Below are 11,899 nucleotides of genomic sequence, written 5' to 3'. Positions count from 1 at the left end.
CTCTTATATTTCCAGGTTTTCCAGAAATGTGGCCACCATGATCTTTGTAAAAATTTATTTTAAAACCCGACAAAGATGACCAGGTGTCAAAAGACTCTTATAGAATTCTCAGAGCCCCAGAACGGTCTTTTGCCAAGAAAAATTTACTGTAGAAAGCATGATCACCGATTTCATGAATTTATGAAGTAATCTTAAAACCCACACTCATTATTGAATAACGAAACAGGATAAAAAGTTTTTAGGAATTCATAATCTTGGATATAAGCTTTAAAATGTAAGACATAAAATAAAGAAAAAAAAATGTAAAACTATTGGCATTAAATTTATAAACAGGATAAATAATAAATGATTGGTATAAATTAAAAGAAAGAAATAAAAAATAAAACCTGATAAAAGTCCGTTGATGTTAAATTTTCCATTTTATTATTGATTTATAAATCATTTATACTTGTTTACAAAAGAAAAAGAGCTGAATTTACTCTCTCAACATCTTCTCCTTCTGTCTAGCAAGCTTCTTTTTGCTCAGTTTCTTTTTCGATGGCTCTTCTTCAGTGGCTTTAGTAACCACGTCTTCTTTTTCAGTTAGAATAACTTCGATGTGACAGGGAGAGCTCATGTAAGCTGAAAAAAAAATTAAAACAGTTACAATTAAAAAGTAATTATTAAGTATCCTAGAAATTATAGTTATAAAATAAATAATCAACTCACGATTAATACGACCGTGAGCACGGTAAGTCCTTCTACGCAAGCATGGAGCGTGGTTAACCTGGATGTGATCAATTACCAGTCTGTCGACATCCAAGCCCTTGTAGTCAGCATTTGACTCAGCGTTACGTAAAAGCTGAAGCAAAAATTCGGCTGATTTCTTGGGCCATCTTCCCTGAGTGGTTCCAAACTGTTTAGCTTGAGCACAACGTCCAACACCACCGTTGAATCGTCTAAATGGTACACATTCTTTGTGTTCAATGACGGCTTTCAGATATTTTTGAGCTCTTCTCAGAGTCAAATTCTTAATTGCTCTAGCAGTTTCATGGGTATTCTGTAATTATAAATATATTTACTTAGTAATTGAATTCAAAACCTTAATTAATAATTTAATACTTATGTCAAAGTTAAATGACCTGATAATTAACCAGTTTCAGAACTTTTGAAAATTCTTTTAAGTAACTTAACTAAAGCTAATGAAAAATTGAAAATTAATAAATTTTAATTATGATTGTAAATAATTACTAAAAATAAATACTCGTTTATGAGTTTGAAAGAATGTAAATTTATACAACGAAATTCGTTAAATAAATTTCAGTAAAACCTTCATATCAATTTGGTAATTCAAATTTTGTAGACTAAAATTTATTCAACAAATTTCGTTCAACTTCTAATTGATATTAACTGTAAGTAATTTTTTTAAAAATCAGTCAAGTCATTGCATACTTTTTAAAAAGTGGGAAGCACATTCTAAGAATATCCTCAAATAAAAATAAATTTTTAAATCAAAATATGGGGGTTAATCAACTGGTAAAGTAATCAGTAGGTATGTCGCTGTGACTGAAATTTCAAACTTTCAAAATTATAATTTATAAACATAGATATAAATTATGTCTTATTAATGATAAAATTATTAATTACTATTAATCATAATCATAAGTTACAAGTTTTTTAACATCAGTATCAAGAACAAATAATTTTTGAATCTCTACTACATTTCAATTAAGAATTTAAAAAAAAAAAAAACACCAATTTTCAAAATAATAAGCTATTAATCATTTTAATTTATCTGATAATTTTAATTTCATTATTATAGAAGCGACCACCATTTGGTTGAATGTAAGTCAAGTTTATCTAATTCAAAAAATCCAGTGTTAAATTTTCGAGATCATTAACAGAATCCATGAGATTTTTTTAGTACAAATAAATTCAAATTGTTTACAAGTAATTAGCAACTATAACTCATTAAAAATTAATCATCAAATACTAAACTACATGATAAGACAACTTTGAATTCATAATTAATATAACTACATATATTTATAAAAATCATCTCAAGACATTTTTAAAATCTCAGGAACTGGCGAACTTGCGTGTAATTGGCATTGAAAAAAATTTTTATTATTAGTACGAACGTAAGTATAAAATTTGAAGGTTAGTGTACAGAAAAAAAAAAATAACAAAATACTCACTTTAAAATGTACCCTCAAATTGGAACCACGAGCTTTGCACGATTTCGTGGTATTTGTTGGTTCTTTCGAATACCGCGTCATCTTACCTGTAAATAAAATTAAAAAAAAACACTTTATATAAATTTAAACCTCATACACAATATGAAGACAGGCAACAAGCTATAGGTTATCTGCAACGTGTAGCTTTGACACAAAATAATAATCAGTATGCTGACATTAAAACAATAACTATTGTATTTAAATAAAACACAATAATTTAATCTTAGATATTATTATATATTTTTTAATTAATGTAATGTCTAATTAACGATGTAATTAGATTTTTAATAAACATCAAAAATCGACCGTACCTTCGTGCTATACGATGTAAAAGAGAAAGAAGTCGCGGATGTCGTATTACCCGTAGTTTGATTTCCGGCTAAAGCGCGCCATCTTTCGCGCATTTTTAAATTTACTCTAATTGTTCAGTATTATTTTTTATTTATTTTCTAAGTGCAATTTTATGTAATTTATGTAATCAGTAGGTCAATTAATAATGTAATTAATTTAAAATTGTTTAAATTTAAAATGTTAAGTTAAAAATTTAAATAGTTCCCGCCATTTTCGTTTATGTTCGATTTTCAAATAAAAGAGAAATAAAATTCTATGGAGCAAGTGCGGAAACTTTGATAAAAAAAAAAAAAAAAATGATTGTAGTTGTCAGTAAGTTAAAAGTGAAATAAGATTCAGAGTGACAAATAACAATTAAATTTTTGATAAAAACAATTAAAGTTTATAATTACTGTTAACTGGATGAATTTTAAAATTCTGCGGATAAAATTTTATTGACAATTAAATATTATATATATTTCTATTGATTTATTTGAATAAAGTTATTTGGAGTTGATGTTTGGTTAGTTTATTGACAATCAAATATTGTTCAAGTGATAAATAATAATTTGAAATAAATTTATTTAAAAACTCATTGTTTGTATAAAAAATTTTAATAATTATTTGTTTGTAAGATTATGATTTTTTTCTTTGACATTTAAAATTTATAAATTTTAATTGTTAATTTAATTGACAACAATTGTAATTAGTTAATTGATTAAATAATTAATTAATAAGTGGAATTAAAATAAGTGGAAGTAAAATTATTATTGCAAGCCGGGCAATTAGGGTGTTTCTGAAATAAAAAGTCTAGATAATTAGATAATTATAAATAAATAAATAAATAAAATTATAATAATGTCGAAGAATAAATTAAACTTGACATTACCAGCTGGTTCTATTGAACCAGTACCAGTAGTATCACCATCACCACCAGTACCACCACTTCCAAGTTATCCGGAACCACCTGTAATACCTGAGTGAGTTATTTATTTTCAGTTATCAAGTAATTGCTCTATCAAAAAACCCCATGGGAATCTGCACCATGTCAAAATCTATATGGGAATCTTGTATGGTTTAGGAATATGATACTGAAAGTAGCAGACATTAAAAAAATGAAATTCTTTTCAATAGACGATCGACAGAGAAATCTAGATACCTCTGATTCTACAGAAATTACTTATATAGAAACCCAGATTTCTATATAAATTTCCCACAAAGAAATCCTTATATTCTAGTTCTTATCCCACAATTTTTTTATGGATTTCCTATATGGAAATCTAGATACCCATGATTTCCTACATGGATTCTTATATAAATCCATGCTTTGCCATATAGATTATTATGGGTTTCCATGGAATCCCACATTGATCTTTTTGATAGGGTAATTTAATTTAAATTTATTAATGTTGCAGTGGTGTAATGGGTAAAATAAGTATCGATGCTATACAAGAGAGACTAGAAGAATTAGAAATGGACGAGGAGCAGAGAAAACGGTTGGAAAGTTTCTTGGGACAAAAGGAACAAGTGGGTGAGCTCTGTGATGATGATTTTGAAAAATTAGGCGAATTGGGAGCTGGTAATGGTGGAGTTGTCATGAAAGTAAGACATAAAAAATATGGACTGATTATGGCACGAAAGGTAATCAAACTTTTGTTATTAATTAGAGAATTAAAAAAAATGATTATTAAAGCATTAATTGTTTAATTGTTTATAAATTTTCAGTTGATACATTTGGAAGTTAAACCGGCGATCAAAAAACAAATTATTCGTGAGCTTAAAGTACTTCATGAATGCAATTTTGCTCATATTGTTGGATTTTATGGGGCATTCTATAGGTAATTTATTTAATAATTCAATAATTAGTTTATTAACAATAATTAATAAGTTTAAATAAATCATTGATATCAAAATTTGTAAGATAATTTTAAGTTAAAAAATTATATTATTGAATTTTAATAGATTTTTTTGTTATAAAAATAAATTAAAATAAAAAATTTATTATCACTTAACTTATTAATTAATATCGAAAACTTTGTTTTATATAAATGTCTGGAAAACCTGGAAATGTTAGGGAATTATAAATATACTGGAAAAATCAGGGAAAAGTCAGGGAATTTTGTCACAAAGCTGAAAAAATTTTTACTTTCTTTGCTTTGACTGAAAAAATCCGATAACTTTTTTTTCTGTCAAAACTGTTCAAAAAGTAGCGCGGCGCGAATGCGATTCTAATATCATCTTGAAAAAAATTAGTAGAAATTGATTCTAACAGCGAAAAAATGAAGCAGTTAGAATTAAAAAGTTTGTTAGAAAAAAAAGTTTTAGTAGAAACCAATCGTCAGGATCTTCAAGTTATTAACATGCATATTGAAAAGTTAAAAAACCAAAAACATTAAAAGTATACACAAGTATTGAACTAATAAGTTTCACTATATTTATTATTCGCGTGCTTGATTAATATTTTATTAATATTCTATAAAACGTTCTTATTTATTAAATTTATTTTAGGGAAAATGAAAAATTTATTCATATTTTATTATAGAGTAAGTTATATAAAAACATAGATTTAAAATAAAAAATAAAAGATTATTCATTTAATAAATAAAAAAAACCTATGAACATTGACAAATAATAAAATAAAGTTTCATTTAACGACAATGATTGATTATTTATTGAACTGACTCATAGCATTTTATTTTGAATTAAATAAATATTTCCAATGATTTAATATTACTACAAACGGTCAGGGAGTTTTTGAATTATTTGACTATAATACCTGGAAAAGTCAAAGAATTTAATTTTCAAAAGTCTATGGTGACCATGATTATTATTTTTATAGTAATAATTATAATTATATTAATTATCGAAGTAAATGAATAATAAATAATTATAATTATTTAAATAATTTATTGTCATTATAGTGATGGAGAAATAAGTATATGTATGGAATACATGGATGGCGGGTCATTAGATCTAATTTTAAAAAAAGCCGGTCGTATACCTGAGCCAATATTAGGAACAATAACATCAGCAGTAAGTATCAATATTTCTACAATACTTTTATTAATCGATTATTAAAAAACTTACAAATTTTTTTTTTTATAAACAATAATTTCTTAATTTATTAAGTAACATTCATTTAATAATAAGTTTCACTATAAATAATACTCTTGGGATACCTTCTGATAATATACCTTCTTCCTTCATCGTATGCCCACAAAAATAAACCAAGCGGTAAACAAGGTAGTAACCAATACGGGTCAATAGGAAAAGTTTTAAATATTTTATCAGCACCCGGAGTATATAAAATAACAGCGGTCAGTAATACTTCAAAACCAATTGATATATTCAAGAACCAATTATCCATTCCCTGTTGAAACAGCGAATTTCTTCGCGTCTTACACATTATCAAATCCATCATCTGCGTGATAACTATCGCAATAAAGTACCCAGTTCTCGCTTCACTCAGCAAAGTCATCCGACTCTCGTAGTTCCATGTCTGTCCATAAGAATCTTTTAAATCAACAATATTTTTGTTTTCCCAGTTTTGTCTCAGTCCCAACAAGTCACCCGGTAAGAACCCATGGTAACCGAGAATTAAAAAGTAATTCATCAAACCCGCGAGTGCTTGGGTCATACCAATTTGCCCATAGGCCATTGAAATCAATCGGTTGTTAACCAGTTTATCATACTGCGGATTTCGCGGCGGGCGTTTCATAATATCTGACTCGGCCTTTTCATAAGCCAATGCAATCGCTGGTAATAAATCGGTACCAATGTCAATACACAGTACTAATTCAATAACAATAGGTAAAGGTATTGATAAAACTAGGCTGCTTAACATTGGTAACATTTCAGGCATTCCCGAGGTTAAAGTATAGACAATTGATTTTTTTAAATTATCGAATATCAATCGGCCTTCTTCTATCCCCGTAACAATTGACGAAAAATTGTCATCCATTAGTACCATATCTGCAGCACTTTTAGCAACATCTGATCCAGTTATACCCATCGCAATACCAATGTCAGCTTTGCGTAATGCCGGAGAATCATTAACTCCGTCTCCAGTGACAGCAACTATTTCACCAAGACGTTGACAACTTTCGACAATTATCAATTTTTGCTGAGGTGATGTACGAGCAAATACTATTTCTTCATAATTTTTAATAACATTATCCAGTTCATTATCAGTCATAAAACGTAACTCTGTACCAGTTACGATAATCGCTTTGTAATTATCATCATTATTCTCCGAAGTTGAAGTTACCGTTGATGATTTATTGCTGCTGCTACTAAACAGTTTATTGTCTAAATGCAGCAGTTTTTCATAACGCGTCTCATGTCCTTCGCTGATGATTCCTATTGTCTTTGCAATGGCCATCGCAGTCACTGGATGGTCACCAGTCACCATTATTATTTTAATTCCCGCGGCGCGACATGTGTGGACAGCATCTGGAACTGAAGCTCTTGGAGGATCTAGTAAACTTAACAGTCCCAGAAATCTGTAACCACTCATTGGAAAATTGTAATTTTTAATTGAAGAAGTATCGAATTCGTAGTTATCACTGTAATCTTTGTAAGGCAAAAATAAATCACAGTAAGCCAGTACACGTTCGCCTAAAAATCCTAATTCAGTACAAGCCCGTTTTGCTTGAAAGATGTCCTCCGCAGTTAATGATCTTGTTGTGCCATCCATTGACAGAATGTTTATGCAAAAGTCAATAATTACTTCTGGTGCTCCTTTGATGAAAACATTGTAACCTTCTTCATCTCGGTGTATCGACAATTGATATTTTGTCACTGAAGAAAATGGTACTTCAGTAACTTTAGGATAATTTACCCGATAACGTTTTGTTGAATGGATATGCTCGCAGAATTTTATAATTCCTGTTTCTGATGCGTCTCCAATAACGTCGCGATCTTCTATTCGTGTAAATAAATCCGAGTCAATACGAAACTCGGCTCTTAGGCACAAAGTCGAAGCTTTTATTATGGAATTGAATGCCGGTTTTTCAAGCAATAGGTCACGTTCGACTCCCAAGTTTCCTATAACTGCTGATACATGGTGACGGATATTTCCAAACCACATATTAGATACCGTCATCTTATTTTGCGTCAACGTTCCTGTTTTGTCGGAGCAGATCGTTGATGTTGAACCCAAAGTTTCGACAGCTTCTAGATTACGCACCAGACAATTTTTGTTGGCCATTTTTTTAGCCGTCAATGTTAAACTTGTTGTCACTGTGACCAATAATACTTCCGGTATATTAGATATCACGATACTGAGTAAATAAGTGAAACCTTTAATAATATTGGGTTCAATAATCAGTGATATTATAAAAAATAACCCGCCAAACATGAGGGAAACAATAGTTATAATTTTAACAAAATTATTTATTTCTTTAGCTATTGGAGTTTCGTCTTTTACAACTTGAGTTGTTAGTCCGGCTAAGCGTCCGATCATTGTTTGATCTCCAGTTGCTATTACGATTCCCGTACCCTCGCCTGCGACTGCGAACGACGAAAAAAAGGCCATGTTCTGTGATTCCAGAGGATTTGGATCAGTTGGATAATCAGTCCGCGCTATTGGTTCGCTCTCCCCGGTGATGCTCGAGTTCTCGACTCTTAAACCGACACAGCGAATTATCCGTATGTCAGCGGGTATTTTGTCACCCATTCTTATCTCGACGATATCTCCTAGCACTATTTCCTCAGTGGGAATTAATATTTTTTCACCTTCTCTAATTACTAGTGCGAAAGTCGGAACCATACGAGAAAACGATTCCATCACACGTGAATTTTTTCCTTCTTGGATGTAAGAAAACATTCCGGATATTAAACAAATAACTATTATCATCACTCCGAACCACTCGATGCCCTGGTCCTCGTAGCTGTCGGGATACAGCAGGTAATTTATCAGGTAAATTAGAAAACAGAACCCTGCACATATCCACAATAGTATTGCGAATCCGGAAAACATGGACTTTAATAGTTTTATATACTCGGGAGTTACTTTCGGTGGAGTCAGAGCATTTGGTGATTGAGCGAGACGTAATTTAGCTTCTTCCCCAGTCAATCCAGTGTCGATGTTAGTATTCAATTTAATACAGAGTTCATCCAGAGGAATTATATGATCATCTGTTTGCAATTCTTGATGCAGATCAATTATTTCATCGTCGGTTAATTTTTTCTTTTGTAATTGAGGAGTTGAACTTTTTTTTGTTGAAAGTAATGACGGTCCTGCTAATGCCATTATTTTGACTTTAATTAATTAATTACTTGCATTGTAAATACTGAGTATTGAGGTTTGATTTTACTAACACTTGAATATTGATCATCCTGAAGCTAGCAAACAATCAGTAATTTTCGGATTTTTTTTCTACAAATAAATTATAAAAAAACTAAAAATATGCACATGTAGAAAATTTAAAAAACTATAGGTGCAATTTTGCAAATATTTTTTTATATAATTTATCATTTTTTGAAAAATTAAAAATTATTAGACGTCGGTTGACTTCAGTATCATGAATATTGATGAATTTTGTTTTTTGTTGATAATAAATTTTCGGGGTTAAGTGAAAGACATTGATATATTATTTATAAACTAAATATTTAATATTGGAAATTTTCATCTTTCCTAAATTCAAAATTGTTTAAAATTTTGAAGTTCGCGGTTACGAACTTTTTTGAGGCCACAAATTACAACACTGGCCAGTTAAATAAATAAATAAATTGATTAATGAAGAATTGTTATGTATTAAAGGGTTCATTGAAATGGTTTATATATATAATATATATATATATATATTTTTTTTAGGTACTTAAAGGACTGAGTTATTTGAGAGATAAGCATGCGATAATGCATCGTGATGTCAAGCCAAGTAATATATTAGTAAATAGTGCTGGTGAAATAAAAATATGTGATTTTGGAGTATCAGGACAACTGATTGATTCAATGGCTAATTCATTTGTTGGTACTAGAAGTTATATGTCGGTACGTTTATTCAATTACGTATTATTAAATATAATTTTTTTAAATGAAGTATAAATAGAAGTTTTTAATATTTTATTTATTTAACAGCCTGAAAGATTGCAAGGAACTCATTACTCAGTACAGAGCGATATCTGGTCATTGGGTTTATCACTTGTTGAAATGGCTATTGGAATGTATCCGATTCCACCACCAGATACTAAGACATTGATCTCAATATTTGGACAACAAGTAGTTCAACATTTAGAAAATACTACCAGTAATAATAAATCGACACCTACGCAATCGCCAGCACATAGTAAATAATATTTTTTTTTGCTTGATTGTTTGTTAACAATTAATTTAATTGATGTATTAATATTTTTTTTATTGTCTTCAGGCGCGAGCAGTCCGAGGCCGATGGCAATATTTGAATTGCTTGATTACATTGTTAATGAACCACCGCCAAAACTACCACCGGGGATATTTACTGATGCATTTACTGATTTTGTTGATCGTTGTTTGAAAAAAAATCCAGCTGAACGGGCTGATTTAAAAACACTTATGGTAAATATATATTGATCATTATTATTATATAGCTAGAGTGTGTTTGGGAATATTCGAGATCTAACTCTAGCCAAGAATAGCAAGCGCAAAAATATTCAAATTAAAAAACTAGTCATTTTATTTTCTTTTCAAAAAAATTCAAATTTGTTGTAAATTGAATTTTTCTAAATAAAATTTAAATGAATGATTTCTTTTTATTTGAAAATTTATAATTTTTTTTAGTAAAAAGTTAAAAAAAATTTGACGACACTGAAATTAGCCGACGTCTAATAATTTTGGGATTTTTTTTAAAACGATAAATTATAAAAAAAAATATTTAAAAAAATTGCACCTGTAGTTTTTTTAATTTTCTACATGTGCATATTCTTAGTTTTTTTTTTTTTATGTAATCGATTTGTTGAAAAAAAAAATCCAAAAATTTTCAACTATCTGTTAACTTCAAGATCATAAAAATTTGATATTTCATTAGTAAGTTGCGTTTAAATTGAAAATTTTACAACTCGGTATTAAATTTTTATTTAAATTATATTTTCGCCAATAAATAAAATTTTTAAAAAATTACTTACACTTGACATCAATTGGGAGTTATACGCATTCGAACGCAAACGAAAATTCTAATTTCAAAATTAACATAATTTTACTGAAATTTATTTTCCAAATTTTGTTTAACTCCTAATTGATAACAACTGTAAGTAATTTTTTTTTAAATCTATCCCGGTGAAATTACTTTTACGTTGTCCTTTTTTCAATTAATGCTTCAATTTTTTTGTGGCAGTTGAAAGTCATTGCGTATTTTTAAAAAGTGGGGATCACTATCTAAGAATGCGCTTAAATTTCAATGACAATAATCTTTGAAAATTCAAAAAAACTTTTTAACCGGCCTAATAAATAAATAAATTTCTATTATTATAGAGTCATGAATGGATAAAAAAAGCTGAATCAGAGAATGTCGATATTGCTGGTTGGGTATGTCGGACAATGGATCTCCAACCAACAACTCCAACTCGTTTAGCAAACGTACAGTCTTGAATAAATGTCACTCTTACATACTTGACAACATACATACACGTTCAGTACTCCTAAGTCAATAATTATTATTATTATCATTATAATTATTATTATTTTTAAAAAAATCACCCTGATTTGAAGGATTTGAACAGTGGCACTAAATTCAGATCTTCATTTCACGGATCATATAAATAATTACTAAATTTAATCAATCGAATAATAATCTATAAAAATTAATAAATTCAAAAATTGTCACGGATAATTTATTTAATTTTTCGATAAATATTAAAATAAATAAAGAGATAAATAAATAAAATATAATTTAATCAATTAATCAATTAACTATGATAAAAATAATTATGTACTCATTAAAAAAAAAAAAGAAAAAATTAATAATCCCTTGAAATCGCGCGTTACTGCCACTGTGCTTCGATAAATTCATAGATTATTTTTATTTCATTATTAATTAGTTGTTTACTTAATATTGAGTATTGATTTTTTTTTATTTATATTTAGTTACCTTATAAAAGTATGTAAGAAACAATTAATAGTATCCATTTTAGTATCGTTACTCTCATGAGCATCGCTGTATGTTTACTGTGATAAGAATTCAAATCCGATAAATAGATAAATAAAAATCTTCACTAATAGTTATAAATATTAAACAATAGTTATAGGAACAGTATAATTAAATAACTAAATAAATAAAAAATTATATATATGTATGTATATGGGCATGAATTTTCGAAAGACACTATTCTAAATTAATTAGCTAGATTGTTTTAAATAAATTTGGTAATTATTCAGA

At 28.7% G+C, this 11,899-nt stretch overlaps 3 protein-coding genes across 3 annotated transcripts; 1 reads left to right on the top strand and 2 right to left on the bottom strand.

The window, feature by feature from the left end:
• Positions 1 to 396: 396 nt before the first annotated feature.
• Positions 397 to 2,618, bottom strand: LOC103575002 (60S ribosomal protein L17). Its single transcript, XM_008554599.3, has 4 exons — positions 2,528 to 2,618; positions 2,178 to 2,263; positions 709 to 1,039; positions 397 to 621 (listed from the first exon to the last, which is right to left on the bottom strand). Exons 2-4 carry the CDS (start codon positions 2,256 to 2,258, stop codon positions 476 to 478), a joined length of 558 nt encoding a protein of 185 aa, XP_008552821.1. The 5' UTR covers positions 2,259 to 2,263; positions 2,528 to 2,618; the 3' UTR covers positions 397 to 475.
• Positions 2,619 to 2,866: 248 nt separating this feature from the next.
• LOC103575004 (dual specificity mitogen-activated protein kinase kinase dSOR1) lies at positions 2,867 to 11,899 on the top strand. The gene is made up of 8 exons (XM_008554601.2): positions 2,867 to 3,526; positions 3,962 to 4,187; positions 4,272 to 4,384; positions 5,468 to 5,579; positions 9,364 to 9,540; positions 9,628 to 9,835; positions 9,917 to 10,083; positions 10,996 to 11,899. Exons 1-8 carry the CDS (start codon positions 3,405 to 3,407, stop codon positions 11,110 to 11,112), a joined length of 1,242 nt encoding a protein of 413 aa, XP_008552823.1. The 5' UTR covers positions 2,867 to 3,404; the 3' UTR covers positions 11,113 to 11,899.
• LOC103575003 (sodium/potassium-transporting ATPase subunit alpha-B-like) lies at positions 5,686 to 8,838 on the bottom strand. Its single transcript, XM_008554600.1, has one exon. The coding sequence runs from the start codon at positions 8,797 to 8,799 to the stop codon at positions 5,686 to 5,688; it is 3,114 nt and encodes a 1,037-aa protein (XP_008552822.1). The 5' UTR covers positions 8,800 to 8,838.

This window comes from Microplitis demolitor, chromosome 1 (genome assembly GCF_026212275.2).
Source record: "Microplitis demolitor isolate Queensland-Clemson2020A chromosome 1, iyMicDemo2.1a, whole genome shotgun sequence".
NCBI lineage: Eukaryota > Metazoa > Arthropoda > Insecta > Hymenoptera > Braconidae > Microplitis > Microplitis demolitor.
This window is presented reverse-complemented; position numbering and strand designations above follow the sequence as displayed.